This window comes from Amyelois transitella, chromosome 2 (assembly GCF_032362555.1).
Source record: "Amyelois transitella isolate CPQ chromosome 2, ilAmyTran1.1, whole genome shotgun sequence".
NCBI lineage: Eukaryota > Metazoa > Arthropoda > Insecta > Lepidoptera > Pyralidae > Amyelois > Amyelois transitella.
The window spans coordinates 6714738-6738952 of NC_083505.1; the positions used below are offsets into that span (position 1 = coordinate 6714738).

The 24215-nt window shown below is 34.6% G+C and overlaps 3 protein-coding genes across 12 annotated transcripts; 1 reads left to right on the forward strand and 2 right to left on the reverse strand.

The window, feature by feature from the left end:
• Nucleotides 1–2301: 2301 nt before the first annotated feature.
• On the forward strand, nt 2302–12185 carry LOC106143166 (transcription factor Dp-1). Of its 5 annotated transcripts, none has more exons than XM_060944632.1 (11): nt 2302–2441; nt 3154–3275; nt 3542–3587; nt 4381–4475; nt 5531–5715; nt 7217–7385; nt 8121–8333; nt 10301–10449; nt 10806–10888; nt 11323–11406; nt 11876–12185. In XM_060944632.1, exons 2-11 carry the CDS (start codon nt 3165–3167, stop codon nt 12055–12057), a joined length of 1317 nt encoding a protein of 438 aa, XP_060800615.1. In that variant the 5' UTR covers nt 2302–2441; nt 3154–3164; the 3' UTR covers nt 12058–12185. The 5 variants fall into 5 exon arrangements, with proteins under 5 accessions (XP_060800615.1, XP_060800601.1, XP_060800604.1 ...); XM_060944618.1 differs by lacking the exon at nt 2302–2441 and adding an exon at nt 2448–2855; XM_060944621.1 differs by lacking the exon at nt 2302–2441 and adding an exon at nt 2448–2693.
• A 1259-nt stretch (nt 12186–13444) lies between these two features.
• LOC132901836 (COP9 signalosome complex subunit 9) lies at nt 13445–17100 on the reverse strand. 4 transcript variants are annotated; one of them, XM_060944648.1, is made up of 4 exons: nt 17021–17100; nt 16463–16550; nt 14875–14947; nt 13445–13517 (listed from the first exon to the last, which is right to left on the reverse strand). In XM_060944648.1, exons 2-4 carry the CDS (start codon nt 16529–16531, stop codon nt 13480–13482), a joined length of 180 nt encoding a protein of 59 aa, XP_060800631.1. In that variant the 5' UTR covers nt 16532–16550; nt 17021–17100; the 3' UTR covers nt 13445–13479. The 4 variants fall into 4 exon arrangements, with proteins under 4 accessions (XP_060800631.1, XP_060800625.1, XP_060800636.1 ...); XM_060944642.1 differs by having other exon boundaries at nt 16963–17098; XM_060944653.1 differs by having other exon boundaries at nt 16854–17064.
• A 3730-nt stretch (nt 17101–20830) lies between these two features.
• Nucleotides 20831–23833, reverse strand: LOC106131039 (tRNA-dihydrouridine(20) synthase [NAD(P)+]-like). 3 transcript variants are annotated; one of them, XM_013330028.2, is made up of 7 exons: nt 23672–23833; nt 23385–23425; nt 23174–23312; nt 22602–22934; nt 22016–22303; nt 21420–21576; nt 20831–21136 (listed from the first exon to the last, which is right to left on the reverse strand). In XM_013330028.2, the coding sequence occupies exons 2-7, from the start codon at nt 23410–23412 to the stop codon at nt 20843–20845; spliced, it is 1239 nt and encodes a 412-aa protein (XP_013185482.2). In that variant the 5' UTR covers nt 23413–23425; nt 23672–23833; the 3' UTR covers nt 20831–20842. The 3 variants fall into 3 exon arrangements, with proteins under 3 accessions (XP_013185482.2, XP_013185481.1, XP_013185480.2); XM_013330027.2 differs by lacking the exon at nt 23385–23425 and having other exon boundaries at nt 20831–21121; nt 23499–23833; XM_013330026.2 differs by lacking the exon at nt 23385–23425 and having other exon boundaries at nt 23499–23833.
• Nucleotides 23834–24215: the final 382 nt, after the last annotated feature.

The following is a 24215-nucleotide window of genomic DNA, read 5'->3' on the forward strand; positions in this document are numbered from 1 at the left end:
TTGTTATGCGATTGTAATTGTGTTTTTGTGTATTTGACCATCGTTTATGATGTATTCTCCTAGGCATATTCAAAAAATTTAAAGATAAACTGAAAAACAAGGAGCTTACACGAGGAAACAAGACAGATCTAATGGAAAAGTCAGAACATTCCTAACCTAAAAGGTTAATCTATACTAATATTATAAAGTTGTAGAGTTTGTTTGTTTGTTTGTTTAAACGCGCTAATCTCAGGAACTACTGGTACGAATTGAAAAATTATTTTTGTGTTGAATACAATATATGAAAAAAGGGCAAAATTATTTATCCTTGGGGGCTTCAATGATACCCAAAATAACTATTCCACGCGCAAGAAGTCGCGGGCACAGCTAGTTATAAAAATTCACACGCGCTTATTTAATACAAATGTATTTTCTTCGGGGCTCTCGGGGTTCAGAATTTCATACAAACATATGTATACATACTGCATACCCCTAGACAGAGACTATGGATTTCCACTTGCTACGATCCTTATAGGCCTCTCCCGCTTGCTCTACACTCATTAACTCTTTTTATGCATATTCGTCGATTAAGAGCACTCCAAACATCTTCTTTCACATCACAACATTCCCTTATCACGCTGTTCCTTATCCGATCACTCAAATTCACACCGATCATACTCCTTAACGCTCTCATTTCCACTGCATTTATTCTGCTTTCGTTCTTCTTTTGCCATACCCAACTTTCACTCCGATACATTAATGTCGGGATCAACACGCCCTTATGCACAGCCAGTGGAGCCTTTTTGGACTGCTCATAAAGGCATGCAAAGCTTCATTCACCATGTTCCCCGCGTTCACTCTCCTTTCAATATCACTATCACACTTGCCATCTGATGTAAACTTTGATCTACAAACTTTTTCACTTGCTCAACTTTTCTCCTCCAATCAAAATATTACATGCTGTCATTTTTTTCTCCATTTAAAAAACCAGTGTTTTAGTTTTACTTACATTCACTTTCATTCCTTTCTTTTTCAAAGCTTCATGCATACAGTTTACGACGCCAGTATAACCTGATCGTCGGCATAGAGCAGAAATTCCGCTGACGACGCCTAACATATTAATCCTTAATCCACTTTCAGACTCATTCATATCTCTCAAACAACTACCCATAAATAGGTTGAACAGCCACGGTGACGCAACACATCTTTGCCTAACGCCTTTCTCAATCTTATACCACTCAGTGTGTGCTCCGGGTCTTGAAGTGTCGCTTATTATTTTTGGGATTTTGTAAAATAAAAATACGGAGCTGTTTTTGAATAAAATTTGACCATAATTCGTAAATCGAAAAGTTAAAAAAACCACAATCGGACGCGTGCATTGCGTCAATGCGGCACAAAAGTGGATGGATAGGAGCTTCAACACTCCGTTTATCCTGACACAAGCACTCGAATCCTCTTATAATCAGTGCTCATATTAAGAGACTGTTCACCCCATTAATAGAATAGGCCTGTCATAGGCCTTTTCCAGATCCATGAATGAGCAATAGACTTTTTGACCCTTGGCCAAAAACTTTTCGGCTATGCATCGCAATGAAAAGACCTGATCCGTACATCCCATTCCCTTTCGAAATCCCGCTTGAGCATCGCATATTTTGTCATCAGTTTCATTCCTGACTCTATTAATCAATACCTTAGCATACAATTTGTCGACGACGCTTAGCAGGCTTATACCACGATAATTTTTGCCGTCCAGCTGTGACCCTTTTTCTTTGTAAAGTGGCACGATAACAGCCTTACACCAATCTTTTGGTACTTGGCCGCTTCTCCAACACAATTTGAAAAGGCAGTACAACTGACTAGCTACTACGCTTTTTCCTGCTTTTAGCATCTCGACCGACACTCTATCATACCCAGCAGCCTTTCCCGCTTTCATACTCTTAAGTGCTACCACAATTTCGTACATTTCAATTTCGCTTTCCATCTCATTCTGTTTTTCTTCACTATAACTTCTTCTTCTTACACCTTTCTGGATATCAAACCAGTCTGCGTAGCTGCTATTCACTCCGACACAGGCGCTGGAATCCTTGTTTTGGAGGATTTCAAATTGCATTTTAAATTAATTTATATGTTAATGGTTTTTTCCATTAAGTGCTTGAACGTGCCTAGTAGAAAACACCGTAAACAGGAAAAACACCTAAATTCAATATCAATATAATAATTGCACGATCACAAACTTCAAAACATATGAGAGAGGACATGCTATAAGAGCGCCATCTATATATTTCACCAGCCGACCCTATTATAGCTGCACTCAGCTGGGCGGGCGCCGCTGTCAGTATCTGGGTTACCAACATGTATATAATTCAAACGAGCGAGACTACAGCAACAACGTTTCGCGCCTTTTCCGGAAATAAATTCCCATCCCATCTCGATCCACGTGAACAGCGTCATCCAATCAGCTGGTAAATTATAACCGCCTCTTGCTTGACTGGAGCAAGTCCATCGTTGTTAATTCTTGTGGTCTAACCGCGTTTGGTTATTTACATAATTTTTATCGTATAAATTTGAGTGAAATAAAATGTGACACATTGGAATAATTTTTTAAAGTGTTTTACCTTTGTGTACCCCATTATTGTTTAAATAAGTGTCTGTTTATAGAGTTATCCATAAAAATAATGTCGCCATTTTGACCATACAATGTTAAATTGATTCGAGTTGAGTATTTATTATTTGATTTGAACGTTAGAAGAATATAAAACTATCTATCAGACGATAAACTTATTTAGATACGTACCAGTTGTCTAAATGGATAACGACGCATGCAGAGAAAATGTCGAAAAATAGTACCGTAAATTTTGTAATACATGACGCCAATGGTTAGTAGTAATGCCAGCTTTCATCGAATTCGTTTAAATTTTATGAGGGTTGTTTATCACGTTTTAGAAATAAGGTTTCTCAGGACCTGCAGTTAATCATATTTTTCTGGGCGTCGTAATGTGTACAGGATTTAATAGGGAACGCATCCCGGCATTGCACTCTATTCCGCGTCCGTAAAATGAAATTATAACCTATGTTGTTATTGCTAGTAAGATGCACCTTTTCATCGAGAAATATACTTACAGAACACTTGAATATCATCTTAATTAGAATTTATCTTATTTTCACTTATTTTAGGACAACCACAGATGGTTAAAGTAGTTCAAAATAAAAGTAATCAACCCATTGCTCAAATTAAATTGAAAGGAAATCCAGTCAAATTAATTAAACTACCATCTGCCTCTCAAGGGAAAGCGAAGGTGTGTACCATGAAATAACATTTCCAATATAATTTTTTTATGCTTTAATATCCAAATATGAATACCTATAGGCCATTGGAGAGGTTGCTTTCCAGTTTGGATTATGAACAGTTTCTTTTAAGCGTAGGGTAGGGAGGTATATTTAATGTGACCATATAGGTAGGTATTTTACTCAATATATAAACAAACAACTAACTTTTTAAAACTATTTAGAAATCACCTTATTTTTATAATAATTAAATAATTGTTGTTGAATGTGTTTACAGACAGTCTTTCGGACAATCAAACTCAGTGATCTTAAATGTTCTTCAAGTAAGTATTATATTATGTACCTACGAAAGATAAAATTTTTATTATAATGTACAGTTTTCTACTATCATCACAACTAGAGTTTTAGCTGCATTGGCATAGCATGAGTATAATTGTTCATCTTACTCCTGTGATCTCTTTTTTGTGAAAGGCAAAATCCAGGAATCATATGCATTATTTTGTAAAAGGAGACTGTATGATAAAAAGTAGTCAGGCAGTTGATTGGCAAAACTTCCAAATGCATCAGGGTATCATTTATAATGTTGTGACAGAACATAATCTAAATATGTTAATGGGGACACCAATCAACTGGGTCTTGAGATTTTGTCATAAAGATAAGAAATCTTTTTTTTAAATATAGTCTAGTCTAGGAGACACTTAAGAGAGGATTTCCCAGCCTGTGGGGAGGGAAGTAATTGAGATTTATCACTACCTAATTCAAAATTCAAATTTTAATGTTCATGTAGTTCTTTGAGAGTAGGTACCTACAAGTGAAATGGTGTGCATTGGAAGCTTCATGTTTCTTGTGTATCACAGTTATCCTGAAATCCAATAAAACACCACAACTAAAGAAAGAAAAACAAAAATGATCTAAATATTTTTAATTGTTCTAAAGGTAAACTGACATACAACATGTTTTTTTTGATTTTACATACCTACACACCTGAAACTTATGAATAAGTTTAATCACTTTAAGTAGTACCTATATTCAGCAGTGGATGTCCTACCGCTGAAATGATGATGATGATGACTAGCTAGTAAATAAATAAATTGAGGTTTTATATTTCCTTTTCAGAATTAGTGCAGGTTAATGCAAATAACAATTTGTTACGGAGTCCAAAAATATTACCTAAGGAGGAATTAATAGAAATTGAATCAGAAGTTCAACAAGTAAGTTAAATAATGCCAAATTTTTTATGATGAATAATTTTTTATTTTTATTTATTTATTTATTTATTTATTTATTTATGTACACAAAATTATATACAGGAGCATTCATTACAATAATTCTAGTACAAACGTGCTACTTATTTCAAAAGAAATCTCTTCCAGTAGACCCATGAGAGGAAAGATGAATTTTAGAGCGGTATTAAACAATCATTTAATTAAAAACAATGAAATGGAGAAAGAAATAACAGCATGTAATATTTTGATTGGAGGAGAAAAAGTTGAGCAAGTGAAAGAGTTTATATATCTGGGATCAAAGTTTATGTAGTATATGTATATCATCAGATGGCAACATGCTGAATGGACCTTTGCATGCCTTTATGAGCAGTCAGAAACTGTCCAATAGGCACGACTGGCTGTGCATAAGGGCGTGTTGATCCCGACATTAATGTATAAGAGGGAAAGTTGGGTGCGGCAAAAGAAGCACGAAAGCAGAATAAATGCAGTAGAAATAAGAGTGTTAAGGAGTATGATCTGTGTGAAATTGAGTGACCGGACAAGGAACAGCGTGCTAAGGGAATGTTGTGATGTGAAAGAAGATTACAGAAATAGAAAAGGGTATGTTAAGATGGTTCAGTCATGTGGAGAGGATGAATGAAAGCAGGTTGATTAAGCAGAGTGTGGTGGGAAAGGTTGAAGTGAGAAGGCCTAGACGAACGTATCTTGATCAAATTAAGGACGTCCTGGCAAAGGGTCAGGTCAAGAGTAATCGAAACCGCCGAGCTTGCTTAAAGAGAGTTAAGAATATGGATGAAGTGAAGGAAGTATGCAGAGATCGTGAAAAAGGCGTGATTTTATGTATGTTTGTATCAATTAAACAAGAAAATGAAATAAAAATATTTGAACATAACAAAGAAAACTCTGTTTTATTCTCCTCACAACACATCCCAAACTCATAATACCTACTCACAGCTAATAATAGCGTATGCTGTGCTTGAAAATGTTTCAGTGCTTTTGAATAAAATGATAAACACACATTATAAGTTTCATTGTTTCAGGACATAAAGCCAAAACTGTCAGAATTGAAATATATTCACACTGTAACAGTACCGGAACTCGCCACAATTCCAAAGCCGCATCATCTTAGAAAAGATACTAGTGCAGTCAGAAGGGATATATCTACAACTATGTCACATGCTTCCAGGCGAAGGCATGATTCTGATAATGACCCACCTACTGAATAGTAAGCTTTATCTAATTTTTATAGATCAGCACTAATAATTAGTTATATGTAAATAAGAAACATAGTTTGTTATTCATAATAATATACCTCTTGGCAGGGCTTGAATTACCGTTAAAAAATTGGTGTCGTCGTTATTACTGCCAAACAGGATTATTGTTATAAATTTAGTACCATACGTATGCTGGGTAACGATATTTTTGGCTTTATTTACTGTTATAGGTACTCAAAACGTTACCAGTAAAATTAATGGTAAGAGGTATCGTTAAGACTGTTTAACGTTATTTCTTTTGTATTAAATATAGTCACAACATTACTGATTGATTTAATGACGGATTCGTCATGAACACTTCGGTTTGTTCCCATTCAGTCACACCCCGATCTGCCTCACTACCACTGCTACACAACGGAAATTTTTTTCCCAATGAGTACAGTGTTACAGATCGGGGTGTGACTGAATGGGAACAAACCAACACTTCTAATCGCGCCGCGTATCATACAGTTGCATTGCGACAGATATTATACTTTATGTACCTACCTATATTTTATAAAACAAAACAGTTTTTCATTCCACATATAGGTAACGATATTTTTAACGCTTACGTTATTTATAATGTTAATTAGTATCGCTTTTCTTACCGTTAATTGGTAACGATATTTTACATAATTTAATATCGTTATTTAACGTTATTATGTGCCGTGTGGTTCTCGGCACCATTAGAAAAAAGAATAGGACCACTCCATTCCCAAGGATGTCGTAAAAGGCGACTAAGGGATAGGCTTATAAACTTGGGATTCTTTTAGGCGACAGGCTCTGCTACCTGTCACTATTTGACTACCAATTCTATCATTAAGCCAAACAGCTGAACGTGGCCTATCAGTCTTTTAAAGACTGTTGGCACTGTCTACCCCGCAAGAGATATAGAGTGATTATATGTATGTATGTAATGTTATAAGATTGCATTACCAATATCACGCCTAAAACGGTATCAGTCAGTTTTTGAAAATATGTACAGTACAGTACAGTTACTTTTAGTGTTAACTGACTGAAAGGCCACATTCAGCTGTTTGGCTCTTTTCTTTAATTGAGCAACCTGTCACTATTTGAAACTTAATTCCATTGTAAAGCCATACAGCCAAACATGGCCTTTGGTCTTATGAAACTGTTGGCTCTGTCTATCCCGCAAGGGATGTCCCTTGCAGGTTATACAGATGTGGTTGTATGTATGTATAGGGGGCTGGCAGGTATATCATTCTTCTGTTATATCATGCTACTTTAACTATAAAAACATAGTTATCTAAATATGTGGTAACAAAAGATACACACAGCACAAAATAGTAAGGGACTCTCAAGGTTTTGCAGAAGGCCTATGATCAACATGGACATGCTTTGACATGATATTAGTTATGACATAGACATGCATTCTGCTATTTAACTAATAATAGACAAGTGCAATGTATCTATAAAAATGCCTTCTAATAAAACATTTATTTTTGTTTTTAGTACAACCAAAAGGAGGAAGCATGCAGATAAAGTAGGAAAAGGTCTGAGGCATTTTTCAATGAAAGTTTGTGAAAAAGTAAGAACCAAGGGTTTTACTTCATACAATGAAGTTGCAGATGAATTAGTATTGGAATTCGCAGCTGGCATGCATGGTTCTGCGGATAGTCAGGTATATATGTACATTCAATCAAGTTCATAAAATTGTATATACGGGCTTGCAACCTATTTGAATCTCAATTCCTTTATTTAGCTATATAGCTAGTCATAGCCTTTCATGTCTTTGAGTTGACTATTGGGTCTGTCTATCCCCTAATGGATGAAAACGTGATAACATGCATGTATGTAGGTATATAAAGAATTTAATTTAAAAACAAGCATGGTGGTTAAATTTTTTTTCCTATTGCTGTGAGTTATTTAAGTAGCTGTTATTGTTTTTAGAACTACTCTGTTAGGCGGGGTTTGCCATCATTCTACTATCAAACAACAACAACAGAACCATTTCCTCGTATCATCCTTATTTATATTTCCTAATATCAGACAAATTGTCATGGTCTATGTCATGGAATAGGTCTGCTCGAGTCCCTTCACTGCTTACTATTCCCACCAACTTGACCAACTATAGGCCACCCACTCGTTTTAAAAATACAGCTTTTTCGCGAATCCCACGAGAAATATTGTTTTTACTGGGATAATAGTACCTGTCCTTTTCCAGATTTAATTATATATACGCAAAATTTTAAGAAGATTGGTTAAGTAGATAACGCGTGAAGAGGTTACAAACAAACAAACATTTTCGTATTTATAATATCAGTTGGAATTGGGTTAGGGTTGAAATTTGGAAGGTAGGTTTTCAAAAACCTTTTTCAAAAATTTAACAAATTCATTTTATCAATTTAAATTTCAGCAATACGACCAGAAGAATATCAGAAGAAGGGTTTATGATGCACTGAATGTATTGATGGCAATGAACATAATTTCAAAAGAAAAAAAAGAAATTCGGTGGTTGGGTCTGCCAACCAATTCAGTACAAGAATGTACATCATTGGAAAAAGAAAAACAAGCTAAACTAGAACAGATACAGAAGAAAACTCAACAGTTACAGGAACTTATCCTTCAGGTGAGCTGAAGTGCGGAATATAGTCTTATTTGTCAACTGATACAAATCACGTCAATTACATTTATTACCTACTAGCGGACCCGACAGACTTCGTTCTGTCATTCGATTGGTTCGATTTGAATTGAAGCAGTTCTTTGTTCTTACCTATTTTATAACAAACATACATATAGTCGCGTCTATGGGATATAGCAGGGTAGACAGAGCCAACAGTTTTGTAAAGACTGAAAGGCCTCGATCAGCTGCTTGGCTTGATGATAGAATTGAGATTTAAATAGTGACAGATTGCTAGCCCATCGCCTAAACTAGATTCCCAAGTTTATCCTATCCTATTCCTTAGTCGCCTTTTACGACATCCATTGGTAAGAGATAGAGTGGTCCTATTCTTTTTTTTTATTAGTGCCGGGAACCAAACGGCACCTATTTTATAATCGAGGCAAAAAATCTGCTGAACAGAACTGTCACTCTGGTGACAGGGCGTGAACTTTATACGAAGGCAATAAAGCTCAAATTTACTCTACGTTTTAGCTAGAAAACGTTTGTATGGGAAAAAGAAAAGGGCTGTTTTTAAAGTTTTTCGGCAATTATTCCAATTTTTCACGCCGTAAAAACCACAGAAATTCAACGAACATAAAAAAAAATGACCAAATTGGTCCAGGCGTTGTTGAGTTGTGCGCTCACCAACACATTTTGCGATTAATTTTTTTCATATTATAAGTTTTATATAATTAATAAATTAATTTATAATAGAAACTTGTGTTTTGTGTCAAATTTATGTAAATTGATTAATTTTATTCTCTCGATAGTGACTTTCGGCCATTACTTATTCTAATAGTCTTTAAAACAATCAATTTTGATCAATATAGGTATCTAATATATCTACTAAACTCAAAATAAAAAGGAATCGCGTGCAATGTCGTTCGCCTTATAAAGCATTTAATGACGCCAAAGGGCGGGTAGGCGATATGCACGGCATTTTCGCTACGCTTCTTCGATATTTAATTTTTCGCCCCGAGATTTTAATTCTTCAATAACTCATAACTTATTCCTTTTTTTGATATAATGTAAAATACAACTAACATAAGTTAGATACGTCATGCATGTAATGATCTACGTTACATGCATGACGTATCTAACTTATTTATTTGAATAAGGACTAATAGTGTATTGTTAAAAATTGGTTCGTAAATAACCCATCTTTTTACTGTTTTAAATAAACGGAAAAAAATGGGTATTGTGGGTTATCCTTAGAAGATAGACATATACCACCGAGGACTTTTTTGTAGATCTATTAAAGAGGTACAATTCCACCATACATTGTTTTGTTATTACTCAAAAGGTTTTGGCAGCGTTTTTGAGGAAAGCTTCTGATCGGCTTAATTTTTCCGACCTATTGAACTAATTTGTTGTTGTAAATATCGTCAGTTTGTACAAAACCTAAACTTACTATATACTAACCTTCCTCAAGAGTTGCTCTATCTATTTGAAAACCGCATAAAAATCCGTCCCGTACTTTTCGAGTTTATCGCGAACAGAGGCGGCGGGGGAGTTTTTTTTAATAATATATAGTGATACCCATCTCGGCTTTGTACGTGTAGCATTTTTACATATAGAAACATTTCTCATGAATGAATGAATCTAGGGATAGGCACTCAAAATTGGGATTCTTCTTTTAGGCAATGGGCTAGCAACATGTTACTATGTGAATCTCAATTCTATCATTAAACCAAACAGCTGAACATGGCCTATTTTTTTTTTTCAATGCTGTAGGCTCTGTCTTCCCCGCAAGAGATATAGACGTGATTTTATGTATGTATTTTCTTGCAAAAACTTATCTTACCTAATCCAGGGCTCCTCTCCAGAGAGGTAATGATTAAACCGGGACTAACTCCAGGACGAAGAATACACTTGTGATGTGTTGTGAGTATAATAATAATATGCCAATAAATATGATGTTTTTCTTTTTACAGCATATATCATTTAAAAGTCTGATACAAAGAAATAAGGATGCAGAGAACAAGGGGGTAAAACCATCACCCTCTTCAGCAATACATCTGCCTTTTATAGTTGTTAACACAAGTGACAAAGCTTTGATTGACTGTAGTATTTCTAATGATAAGTAAGTAAAAATAATTTATATAATAAATAAAATTAATTAATTTTTTCCACACTTGTTATAGTTTTGTAATTGATCTGTGTTTGCCCGTAGAAACTATTAAAGATTAAACATCTATATGTAACATACCCTTGTGTAAAATTTTTAGGGTAATGAATATCCTATAATTTAATTTTGGTTTGTTTGACAATTACGTAAAAACTACTAAGTAAAATTTAATGCGGTTCTCTTTTGCTGGTTAAAACAAGCAGAAGTAAGTTTAAAACTAAAAGTTTTATCTTGCTACGCAGTTTTATCTTGATGTTAGGTTGTATTACAAGGTAATTTCTTGCTCAATATTGTTTCCAATCTTTTTTCAGGACAGAATATATGTTTAACTTTAATAAGAAATTTCAAATTTATGACGATATAGATATTTTGAAGAGGATGGGCCTTCTTTTTGGTATGTTATAATTGAATCCGTTAATAATAAAAAATATGTGATGCACTAGTTAGAAAAAATAAGAACCCCAGTAAAATAGCGTGGTTGCCTGCAGAGGAAACATGACCCAGTGTTCTTACAAATCAAAACCACAGCATGTCAAGTTTATCTGTATCACCTAAGTAAGACTACACACTGTAAGACCTCATCTTTGAATGCAGGTAGTGTTCAATAAAGGTTGGGTTCCCTTGCAAAGGTTGCTGCGGTCAGATGTAAAAACCTGATACCAATCTAGGATCATGGTCAACCCTGGGCTCCTCTATGGATGTAATCGGGACTAACGCCAGGAAGAAGAATAAACTTAATTTTGTTTGTTTGTTGACCTTAATTGAAATATCATCGCAAAAATATATTATAACGTTGATAAAAAAAAATGCTTGTAATTTTTTTTTTAGGTTTAGACAAAGGAGAATGTTCAGAAGAAGACATAGAGAGGGCAAAATCTATGGTGCCAAAATCATTGGAGCACTATGTGGAACGTAAGTTTTTCGTAACTATTCCTTTTCTAAGCTGTGCTTTTGAAAAAAAGTAGGTAACTGGCTTAGTTTGAACTGCCAACATCAAATAAATTGCTTAAATAACAATCACTTTTAAAAGCCAAATTACCTATTATATATTGAAATCTATACTAATATTATAAAGCTGAAGAGTTTGTTTGTTTTAACGCGCTAATCTCAGTAACTACTGGTTCGAATTGAAAAATTCTTTTTGAGTTGAATAGCCCATTTATCGAGGAAGTCTTTAGGCTATTTAAAATCATGCTGCAATAATAAGGAGCAAAGAAATAATGGAAAATGTGAAAAACCGAGGAAAATTATTCATCCTTGAGGGCTTCAATAATGCCCAAAATAACTTATAGTATAGTCGAGGGCACAGCTAGTAAATTATAATAAGCATTTTAGCTTTATTAATCGACAAACTTATTAACAGTATCACTTATTTTTTCAGAAATGGGGAGAGGAGTTGTAACAAAATTATCAACATTACTTGAGGAGGAAGAGCTAGAGGATTTGGAAGAGGATTCTCTGGAAGATACCGGGGAGGCCGAGGGTGAAGGGGAGGGCGATGAGGAGGCAGACGAGCCCGACGGCAATGAGTACAGCGACGACAGCAGCGACGTTGACGTCTAGCGAAACATATTATTTACTTAGATGTTAATGTTAAAATTGTGAGCTAAGCCTATGCAATATGTTACTTGAGAAAGTGTGCGGTCATGTTAATTCAGAAATACAACGACTTGGTACAAAATATCTTCAAAGTGTAGTTTTTCTTTATAAAAGATGTATAATTGTCCTGGCCCTCAGGAAAAGCCTGCCCTATGGCTTAAAGGGAGGTGATTAAAGACTGTGCAGTTGCCTTCAAATTATAGTTATCAGATATGCTACAGATCGTAATAATAAAAATAAACAATACTTTTTGGAATAGAGTTCATATTACATACCATCTAATTAAATGAAACTTTAAATATAGATTTTTTCTATTTCTACATCTATACTTATACAAGAGGCCGCCCGCGACTTCGTCCGCGTGGAATCATTCCCGCGGGGACTCCGGGATAAAAAGTAGCCTATATGTTATTCTGGGTCTTCAGCTACCCACATATTAAATTTCATCGTAATCGGTTCAGTAGTTTTTGCGTGAAAGAGTAACAAACATCCATACATACCTACTCACAAACTTTCGCATTTATAATATTAGTAGGATAGGATTACAGAAGCACGAAAGCAGAATAAATGCAGTGGAAATGAGAGCGTAAAGGAGTATGTTGGGTGTGAAATTGAGTGACCGGATAAGGAACAGCGTGATAAGGGAATGTTGTGATGTGAAAGATGTAGTTACAGGAATAGAAAAGGGTATGTTGAGATGGTTCGGTTATGTGGAGAGGATGAATGAAAACAGGTTGACTAAGCAGATATACGAAGGGAAGACCTAGACGAACGTATCTTGATCAAATTAAGGACGTCCTGGTAAAGGGTCAGGTCAAAAGTACCCGAAACCGCCGAGCTTGCATGAAGAGAGTTATGAATGTGGATGAAGCGAAGGAAATATGCAGAGATCGTGGCAAGTGGAAAGAGGTAGTCTCTGCCTACCCCTCCGGGAAAGAGGCGTGATTTTATGTATGTATGCACTTATATTACAAAGCTGAAGAGTTTGTTTGAACGCGCTAATACAACATCACGCTGCAATTATAAAGAGCAAAGAAATAATTGAATATATGTAAAAAACAGGGAAAATTATTCATCCTTGAGGGCTTCAGTGATGCCCAAAATGACATATTCCACGCGGACGAAGTCTCGGGCACAGCTAGTCACTTATATTCAGCCTCTGTGATTGGGCATAAACTAAACCAAATTATAGTTCACAACAAGTAATGACTTTTGTTTAATTATGTTTATAAATTTTTAAAAATGTCTATTTCGTGCTATGTGATATTATCTATTTTAAACGTTTTGACACTACAAATGTTGGATTCGGGGGATTTACTCTTTCATTATATCAAAAAAATACACTACATAGTATTTCAAAAGCTAAATAATATATTTCTAGTTTGTTTATTTTAAGTCGTCGTCATCAAACAGATCTTCGAAATCTGAAATGTAAACAAAAAAAAATACATTACAAACAAATATTGATAATGGCCAAAATAATTCTTAAAATGAAACAATTGAGGTAAAAGAATAGGCTAGTTGACTGTATTAAAAATATACATTTCTTTTATGTCATCCGTCTTAATATTATTTTTTTGGAGCGATTTGTAATAACGCGAGATAAAGATATTGCATTATTTTAACAAAATCCGTCTCAGAAAATTACGTTTTTTTTATGCAGCTGTCACGTGACTAAAAACGAACGTGATTGGCTATTTCTATTATGACGTCAATTATCCATAAACAGACTGTGGATCGTACCGTACCGTTACTTAGTGTTCGCTGTTATTTTTCAAGATTTTATAAGTGTTTGATCGCTCAGGATTACTCAGATATATACCTATGTATTTAATAATGGAAACCAATTCCGCGAAAGCTGACAGTCGAAACCTACTCAAAGTGGACGCAATAATGGTTGGCGTCTTCTTCAAAGACAATCCAGATTTCTATGCTGCCGAACTGAGGAATGTGAAAACATCAATGTAAGTATATCTTGGTAACCACTGATCTTAGATCATGATCTGAAACCACTTCTTGCGAATATTCAAATCCATCGGCAAAGAAAAAAACAGTTTCGTAGGAGATTTTATTGTTGTATTAGTGCATTGAGGCACTGCACAACCTTTATAGGAACTCATTTTAATAATTTTCACACATATGACGTGGCACAAGTTAAATAAAACAAGAGAAAATCAAAACTTTTCGAAACACCAACAAGCTTTGTATGATATTTACACGAAATTTACGTCACTGCATGCCATGGCCGCCATATTGCTAAAAGTCGCGTTTTGGCGGCATATTTAAATATTTCATTTTCTTTTTCGATTTTTTAATAAAATAGCTGTAATAAAGGCAGAAAAGCATTTTTGTAGGGCTCCTTATAAACAAATAAATACCCTAAGATGGTTTTTAGAACTTTGTCAAATAGCCTATTGGGTTCCTTATTCTGACAAAATGCAGTGTAGTTTATTGGTATTTGTAGAAATAATCAACTATGAGTGTCACAGGAATTCACTTACAATTAGTGTATCAAAATTCAATGGATGAAACATGTCAGGAAGCAGGCAATGAGCTAGCAACCTCTCGCTAGTTGAACCTTACATTTTCACGTGGCCTTTCAGTCTTTTCAAGAATTGGCTCTATTAATCATTTAAGGGATAAAGTCATCATTGCATGTATGTAAAGTATCACATACATCTTCAACAGTCCTGTTCAATCTTCAATTTGTTATATTATTTTTTTATGATGAATACAGACCGATATGTACCTACTACAGATTTTAAGATTAATCATACCTACCATTAAAAAAGTCGGCATGCACAGCCTTTTCATTTGCTGCTAAATCCATAAGTAAATTAGATGGTCCACCAGCCTAAAAATAAATAGAAAATGTATAATAATATGTAGTTGTATTGAAATGGTTAAATATGTATTTAAGAAAATATAATACATATACTTTATTCCTGACACCAATATAAAAAAGAATATGACCACTCTTTCTCACAGATGTCGTAAAAGGCGACTAAGGTATAGAGGTATAAAATTGTGATTCTTATTTTTGGTGATGGGCAAGCCTGTCACTTCGATTTTAAATTGTATCATTAATACCTACATACATAAAATCAATTCTTTTTCCCGGAGGGGTAGGCAGAGACAAAGCTATACTAATATTATAAAACTGAAGCTGTTTGTTTGTTTGAATGCGCTAATCTCAGAAACTACTAGTTTGAATTGAAAAATTCTTTTTGCATTGAATAGACAATTTATTAAGGAAGGCTTTAGGCTATATAACATCACTACAACTATAAGGAGCAAAAAAATAATGGAATATGTGAAAAAAAACGGGGAAAATTATTCATCCTTAAGGGCTTCAATGATGCCTAAAATAACTATTCCACGCAGATGAAGTCGCGGGCATAGCTAATATAGTATATTATTTAACCTTTATTTAAATTTATCTGCTGGCTCTTGTTACCTCACAAGGGATATAGACATGATCATATGCACGAATGAATGATAAACTTTGTAATGACGATAATTGCACCTGGGGATCAAGTAAATATGGTGTAAAAGGACTGTTCATTATGCAACAGACAATACCATACTGCCATCCTCAAACTATAAACCTCCTTTTATGGTTCTAAAACAGCTGCTTTTTAGCTTGAGGGTGGCACCATAGTTTACAGTTTATACTTCTCAGCTCCCTAAGCACTGATCAGTGCACTTGCCTCAACTACTTAAGCTCTACCTGCTGCCTGCTGCCTGCTGCCCTACCAGCCACGTTTTTATTTGATTTTGAGTATTGAATGCTCCTATAAGTCTGGGAATACTCCTTTCTCCCTCAAAAAAATGATTTCCCAAGGCAGATGCCGCTTTAAATCAGATTGCGGGTTCAGCAGCTCAGAGGTTAATTAAAAATAATAATTTGATGACAAAAATCAAAAACTAATGGAACAATAACCTTGCACCCCCAAGTTAACATTAAGTGTAGGTATCTAACACAGAATAAAGGGACTAGTGCAGCTATACTCAAACGCATGCAGCCCCGCCAGGCTTTTTTAAATTGGGCCACTTTGAAGTTCCTATGCTTCATTCAATTTTAAGAAGATTCAAAAGCCTTCAGCAGGAACTGGAAAGTGAGCAAAACACTGTAATTTTACATCAAGTTACTATGTAAAATCAATATAGTAAATACACTGTTACCCTTGATTTACTTTTTATTTATCACTTAATAATTTTTTTGCTTGCGGCCCAGGATCCCATGACGGAAACGGTTTTTGGCTCAAGTATAAAAAAGGTTGAGTATGGATGGACTAGTGTTAATAGGGGCAAAATAACAAGTCAGATTTTAACCCCTGATCCATTATGGTTCAGTCAATTAACCTACCTCTTCCAAATCCATATAGGGTCCCACACCCTCTGGGAACATTTCATCTGCTGCTACAGTAGGTTTCATTATTTAAGATTATGTTAAGCTGAAAAAAAAGGTTCAAAGTAGGTACAGTACAAGATAAGTCACAAGGTGTGCCACAGAAAAATGACCCTACCACAATTTAGGAAATTGTAAAAATTGGGTTTAAATGAAGCCCATCTGACCTCCGTAGCTGTTGATAGGACATTCTTAGCCTTGGTTCTACCTGGTGTAGAACAAAGGCTATCACCTACTACATATATAGGCTATATATAGTAGGTGAATCATGGTTTTACCTGGTATAGAGTGGATAGTGACTACACAACAGTAGCACAATCTACCCTACATTCGTTGACTAAGTACCTACTTTACACTGTCCAAGCCAGATCATTTTGGGTATGTATTTTAGAGCTCTTCTTAAAAAAGCGACTAAAAATAAATTCAAAAAGGTTTTAAGGCACAATATTTATATCCACCTTTGGTTAATTGAACTTTTATTTTTTCTACCATGTAAAACAACAAGAATGGATTTACCAATGAGAATAACTAAAATACGTTTTTATCAATCACAAACAAAAACAAGGTTACAATGTCAACGCAATGACATGACAAGCAATGTCATACATATGACTTTGATAATTCAGGCCATTCCACAATTTCTATGGTTTCACACTAGTGTAGGTTGCCTTGGTGCAGCTAAAGCTGCTACCTAGTATCTATTAGAGTATTAGACCATTCGATATTAAGACTATCTTCCTCTTACATCATTTAAAATGGCATGTGGCGCTCAAACAGGAGATGCCGCCCTGCCTGCCTGCCGCCTGCCTGTATCAAATTTCAAGTGCCGTGTGGTTCCCGGCACCATTACAAAAAAGATTAGGACCACTCCATCTCTTTCCCACGGATGTCGTAAAAGGCGACTAAGGGAAAGGCTTATAAACTTGGGATTCCTCTTTTAGGCGATGGGCTAGCAACCTGTCACTATTTGAATCTCAATTCTATTACTGAGCCAAACAGCTGAGCGTGGCCTATCAGTCTTTCCAAGACTGGTAGTAATTTTGTTACTGTGGCAGCAGACATATCTTTGCAGGTATAAGCGAATGGACAACGGCTGTACTCATCGATTATTGTTAAAATGTACTTATTTGCCGAATCTGAAGGTAAGGGTCCTTTGAAGTCAAGATTAAGTCTCTCAAAGGGTGTGGTTGCTTTAATCAAAGTTCCTTCATTCTTTACATCACGTTGATTTCTGCACAAACAGCACAAGCCGCGGTCATTCTCTTGACATCTTCTACTGAGTACGGCAGGTTTTTGGAGCGAATGAAATGCATCATTCTCGTAATTCCCGGATGACATAAAGACTTGTGTAACTCTAGTAGTTTATTAGTGGAACTATTAACATTGGCACATATGCATGATAGTGCATCAGCCGCAAGATTCTGTTTTCCTGGTCTGTAAACGATGTCATAACGGTAACAAGATAACTCAAGACGCCATCTTTCTATCTTCTCATTTTTAATTTTGCTATTGTGCGTCTGAATGAACATGAATGCCACGGATTGTTGGCAGTAACCAGTAAAAAATGTCTCGCAATTAGATAGTGCCGCCATTTACGTAGCGCTTCTACTATAGCACTTGCCTCTTTTTCTATCGAAAGTTGTCGACGTTCACAGTTAGTAAGAGTGCGCGAAAAAAATGGTACTGGTCGTCCTTTCTGTGATAGAGTAGCAGCGATAGCAAAATCTGAAGCATCAGTTTCGTAAGTACAATTTGCGTAAGTTTTCATCGTGATCTTGCTTATTTTTCCCGCAGACGGTTACGTCATCTAGATAAGCAAAGGCTCCCTTTAACTTTTCAGTATTTATAATATAGTGAAGGGTCCTTTGAAAGGCTGCGACTCCATTTGTTACACTAAACGGAATACGGGTGAACTGGTATAAATTCCCACAGGATTTAATACATCTGTGATTTGATTCTACATCTGGAATCTTAACTTATAATTAATTATTCATTTTATATAGGTAATAAGTTCGAAAATAATTATAATGTGCAAAAATGTTTGTCGAATGACTTATTCACGTTTTAAGGGTTAAGAGATAAATGATATCAATACTAAGAAAAAAATAATAGCAATTGTTTGTTATTTTGAATATTCGAGATTTCGTTTTGGCTAAATTATTATAAAACTTTATGATAAGCGATAAATTACGATGGCGTCAGAGGCAGCAAAAGTACATCGAAGACAATGAAGAGGGTGCTGATAAAAGAGTGTAAATGTTTTTTCTCCCGTAACACCAATGTGGCGAGAAAGAGACAGATATATCATTGTTATTTCTGAGTCAAGTTGAACAATTACGGCATTTCCATATGATAGTTCTTCATTGAAAATGATTTATGGATGATAAATTGAAAATATATCTTTGTCCCATCCTTAATTAAAATTGTGTAAATGTCACCACTTGCACTCGACGAAATTCTATTATAAATATTAAAGTAACTTGTAAAAATAGAGAGCCACCGACAGCCGATGTCCTCCTCTTTTTAATGTGGCTTAGAATTAAAAAACCTTCTCCTAGGTGTAATAAATATTTTCTTGAACATCCCATCAAAATTGGTTCAGTAAAACGTAAAGTAATCGCGGATAAACTTACATACAAGTCAAACAGAGAACCACCTTTTTTTGAAGGGGGTTAATCAGCACACCATCTGTACGAACGATTTCACAACTAACGCTCGACGAAATTTAAAACTCTTTCAAAAAAGTTGGTGAATGTACTAGTAGATCACTGCGGAACAATTATAAGTTGTCGATCCCAGCGCATCGGCTGGCTAAGGTAGGGAAATCATTTCTGATTCATTGTATAAGATTTTATAATAAATTACCAAAAGTGTTCTTCAAATGAATGATATAAAATTCGGAAAGTACATTAAAGATGAAATTTTTAGGAAATACTATTACAGCACTGAGGATTATAATAATGACAAAGATGTGTGGCCCGAGCTTGACATAATGGCCACTTAAATGCTTCTGCATTTTTGAAATGATAATTTGTACAGTATGTACATATTTTATTTTATCTTTATTTATTTGACAAAATATTCCTATTGAAATTAGAAATTAGATTTAAGTGATGTGACGTCAATAAGTGATACCTCGTATCCAATTTTGAAAATAAATCTATTTTATTCTACATAAGCGCTAAAAACATATTATTACTATTCAGTAGTGCTCACCGTCCGTAACGTAACGAACGATTTCGCAACTAACAGTTGACGAAATTTTAATATCAAACATAGCAGTTTGAACCAATATATTAGTGTTTGATAAATATTAGTTAACGACAGTAGCTTAAAATAATATAAAGTATTATGATATTTGCTTATCGTTTAAACGCCCTTCTCTAATGACAGATAAACGGTTATAGTAGGTGGTAATGGTAAACCGTTCACATAAGCAGCGTCCATCCCTAGTCCCTATCTCACAAATATATAATCGACAAACCAAATTTTGTGAACAAGTTTCACTAGCTTGCTGCTAGGCTTGTAAATATTATTAATATTTAAATCAAACCAAGAAGACTGACTTTTTAATTGGCCAAATATGGATAAATATACTTTACCCATTCTACCTTCTACTCAGCATGTGCTAGAAGACTTAGCGAACCCAGAAATACATCAAAGCGACAAACAAGATTCATCAAATGCTGCGATGACAACAGAAGACGCATTACAAAAAGCCCAATGTTGTTATCAAATATTCAGGCAGTTGGAAGGAGATTTAATTAGCCAAAAGGACTTAAATCGTAAATTAGAAGAACTCAATCATAAATTGGTAGAAAATATTGATAACATGAAAAAACAGACATAGTTCAAATTAAATAAGGAATTTGTGATGAAAGATATATTCCTACCTGCCCATATTTTGTTTATATTTTAGAATTATCATTGTGTCATCATCTACTTATGGATGCATCATTCATTGTCGTATTTTTCTGTATGAGAATTCTTTGCCAACTATTTCAAGAGGTGTACTACAATTATTGTATTATTAGCATAAATAAATAATCATTATGTACAATTTGACAAGAAATCAAGGGCAGCATGTATGGTAAATCATACTGCACTGTGTCAGATTGTGATTAATTTGAGGGTTATCTGCTTTATCTCAATTATTCTACATTGAGCCATACAGCGTGGCGTGTCAGTCTTTTCAAGACTTGGCTTTATCTACCCTACCAGGGATATAGATGTGACTATATGTATGTACCTGCATGTCCTTACATATTGTAGGTGATGATGTAAGTGCATGTTATATACCTAAAATAAAAACTACATAACTGTCAGTGACTTATGATTTTATTTTATAACACTACCCAATTTTATCAAATCTTCTTCAGATACTAAACCAAGCTTATGTAAACAAACTAATGCTGCACCTTGTTCTGCAAATTTTTTGTTTTTCTCCCAAAAGCTTGATGTAAATTTTTGTCCATCAAATGTTATAACTGTTCTAAATAATTTTTCTATTTGCTGGGTTTCATATACAGGCAACTTAAGTCCATTCTTCCCAGCCCATGCATGTAATCGTGACTTGGGTAAATTTAAATCATTGAAGTTCGCACGAATAAAACACACCTGAAATAAAAGAAACTGTAACAAGAAGCAATTTAAAAATATAATCTTAATGTTGTAATAAGCCAGTCAAATGAGTCTGTTTTTACTGACATCTGATTTATCATTTATAGAGCTAAGACTAAGAATTAATTTAATTAAAAAATTAACAGTGCTCACCACCAACCTTGCTAACCAGTGGTAGTATTTTTATTTTTGGTAAGTACTGACCTATATTTTTTAAACTTATTAAATAATTAAACAAGAGTATAAAAAATAAAAATATATTTTTATTTTTTTAAAGAAATATAATTTTCCTTACCTTCATTTGTGTGACATTTTCAAGGTTATCCACAGATTTAAATTTTTTCTGAGGTGGTTCTAATTCATTTGGTGAAACTTGCCATCTGCCTTGGATTCCCATCTTGTGATATTGTGATTGTTTCTCTTTGCAGTATTCTCCTAAATCCCAAATGTAACTAAGTAATAAAATAACAATATTTTTTATTAAGTGACTAGCTGGTGTTTTGTACTTAAGCTACTTTTAGATTTCACAGGAGATACCTGTGCCAACTTGCCTTGATTAATGTACGGGAAGTGGCCCAATTATCTCCAGAGCAATGTGTACCTAAAGTAACAGATGAAGAAAAATCTATACAAGTGTAAGCTGTGTCTTTTTTCTTTTAAGACTAGTAAAACAAATCATAATTTTAAGAAACATATTCAGACTTGATTAAATTATGGAGGATGAGAAACTGCAAAAACAAGTTGTTCATCATTGAATGTAACTTAAAAATCAGTCAATAATACACATCCCACAACCCATGTAATTTGGATTGAGTAAACTTTCCTCTCGTGACTTTGATTTGAGCACCAACTTTTGGAAATGAATAAATATATACATATAATTAAACCAACCATATTTGCTCCAATGTTTGGCAGTCTAAGAATTGTCGTCCTCTTGGTGTTTCTTGTAAATCTCTAAGTATATTTTGTACACAATATTTTGTGTTAGAGGGTGAGTTGTCATAGTCAACAGCTAATTTAAGATATTCTCTTATTACATCATCCATGGGGAGTAACCCTTCCTTTCTGAAGATCGAACAATTCCATTCAGCTGCTCGTGCAATCATCACACTAGAGCAACCTGTGACATCTTTAAATTTCTCGATGTCATTGTGCTTTTCAATATCTTTAGAACCGCCACTGAAATTTAAATATCTGAGATAAGAATACCCCATGTAAAAATTAGGAATATAATTATAATCTGGATAATTATTCATATTAGTTATGAAATTATATACTTTTATTATTTATCATAAAACAAGGATGTTTAATGCTCCATTTTTCAACCCTGAGCTACATAATTAATGCATGTATTGATTTGATATAATTTGACTCTGACGTTGGAATGCATGCAAACAATAATTGAGAGTGCTTGCTCATGAAAGGAACATTTATTTTATTGTAAAATTGTCATATATGTGACCTTTAAACTACTTACTTAGCAATGACAGGTATTGATGTTCTTTCAGCAACATAGTGTATAATATCAGGGTGGACAGCATGCTGAGGCCTCTCATCTCGGGTTCGACCATGAATAGCTATTGCTTTTATCCCTGCACTCACCAAGGTGTCCACTAATTTCAGAGTGTCTTCTGCTTTTTCAAATATTCTTATTTTACAACTAATAGGTATGGAAAGATTGCTTACTAAAGTTTTCAGTATATCATAAGCTTTATCAGGTTGTGCCATGAGAGCAACTCCCATTCCACCCTTGATGGAAAATTCTTTAGGGCATCCCATGTTTATATCAATTGCAGCAACATCATTTTCGCTGAAAAATCATAACACAATTATTAATTATAAGATATTTATAGTATTTATGGTGGTAGTCTATTCACTAAGCTAAACTATATCTTTTCTCTCTTTGGGTATCCAATGTGAGAGAGTGAAACAAGAAGGTATATTTTTCGTCAACATTCATGAATAAAGGGGCTGCTTGGGCTCAATCACAAATGTAGAAAGACACTACTCTGAATTACCTTCACTTCTTAAAATATAAAAGGTACTCACACCAATTTTCCAACTTTCAGAGCCCTTGTAGCATCACATGTTCCAAGTTGCAGGACAACTTTTTCTTTCTCTTCAGAGCATGTTCTGAATACTATAGTACCATCTGTCTGGTCCACATAATCTACAGTATTAAGTATTTCTGAAATTATACAAAATAATCATTTAATGCGGAGATCAGATGAGAGTCGCTTAGCGTAAAAACCTGACTCACCCAATCCAGGATCCATGGTCAAAGGCATACCCTGGTCTCCTCTTCAGAGTGTTGAGGACGCAAGCGGTAAAGCCATGAGGAAAAGAAAAGAAAGAAGTTGTTATTGCTACTTGCCGTTGTATCTGCGCCGGGAACGCAAAAATTTCCAGTCAATTAATTCTTCTGTATATACAATATCAGCACCATAACGTAGTGCTAACAACCGCATCGGTAATGTTCCTATTCTCACCATAGGTGCAAGTATGACTTTATCTTTGTAATCAAGCATGTTTTATGTTTGAATGTACCTTGGTATTTTGTTATTAATTTTCTGATTTCTGATACGAGGTTGGATAAAAATAGTAATTTTTACCGTGCTTAAATAAAAATATAGTTAAGTAAGTTTTTTATCGAGCCATCGAGGTTATTGTCTGTGAACTTCACAGTGTGAAGTCTGTGGCCATGGTCAGTCACCGTCAGTCTGACATGACATGAGATGACATTACAATGCTATGTTGTTTTAAATTTGATTAGGGATGTGAAATTGTAAAACGCTGATCGATTCAATAAAAAATATATTATTAATTAATAATATAGATTAATAATACTTGGAATTTTAAACTTATAAATGTGGATGAAGGGAAGGAGTATGCAGAGTTTGTAGCAAGTAGAAAGTTGTAGTCACTGCCTACCCCTCCGGAAAAAAGGCGAGATTAATGCATGAATGTTCTTTCATCCCTCACACTTTTAACCGAAGCACAAATTTACAGTTCTACAAAGCGATACTCGAAAAACCAAATATTGATCGGGAACTCTCATTTGCATGGATAAAGAAGCAACAAGTATCCTCTA

Excerpts from the sequence above, each read along its gene's own strand:
- LOC106143166 (XM_060944618.1), top strand. The coding sequence starts at position 2,810 with ATGTCGAAAAATAGTACCGTAAATTTTGTAATACATGACGCCAATG. Across the intron at positions 5,716-7,216 it reads AATGACCCACCTACTGAATA|TACAACCAAAAGGAGGAAGC; the intron begins GTAAGCTTTATC and ends TTTTGTTTTTAG. Across the intron at positions 10,450-10,805 it reads TGTAGTATTTCTAATGATAA|GACAGAATATATGTTTAACT; the intron begins GTAAGTAAAAAT and ends ATCTTTTTTCAG.
- LOC132901836 (XM_060944648.1), bottom strand. The coding sequence starts at position 16,531 with ATGAAACCTACTGTAGCAGCAGATGAAATGTTCCCAGAGGGTGTGGGA. Across the intron at positions 14,948-16,462 it reads CCTATATGGATTTGGAAGAG|GCTGGTGGACCATCTAATTT; the intron begins GTAGGTTAATTG and ends ATTTATTTTTAG. Across the intron at positions 13,518-14,874 it reads GCATGCCGACTTTTTTAATG|ATTTCGAAGATCTGTTTGAT; the intron begins GTAGGTATGATT and ends TTTACATTTCAG.
- LOC106131039 (XM_013330026.2), bottom strand. The coding sequence starts at position 23,652 with ATGCTTGATTACAAAGATAAAGTCATACTTGCACCTATGGTGAGAATA. Across the intron at positions 22,304-22,601 it reads TCAATACCTGTCATTGCTAA|TGGCGGTTCTAAAGATATTG; the intron begins GTAAGTAGTTTA and ends TTTAAATTTCAG. Across the intron at positions 21,577-22,015 it reads CAAACATTGGAGCAAATATG|TTACATTTGGGATTTAGGAG; the intron begins GTTGGTTTAATT and ends TTTATTACTTAG.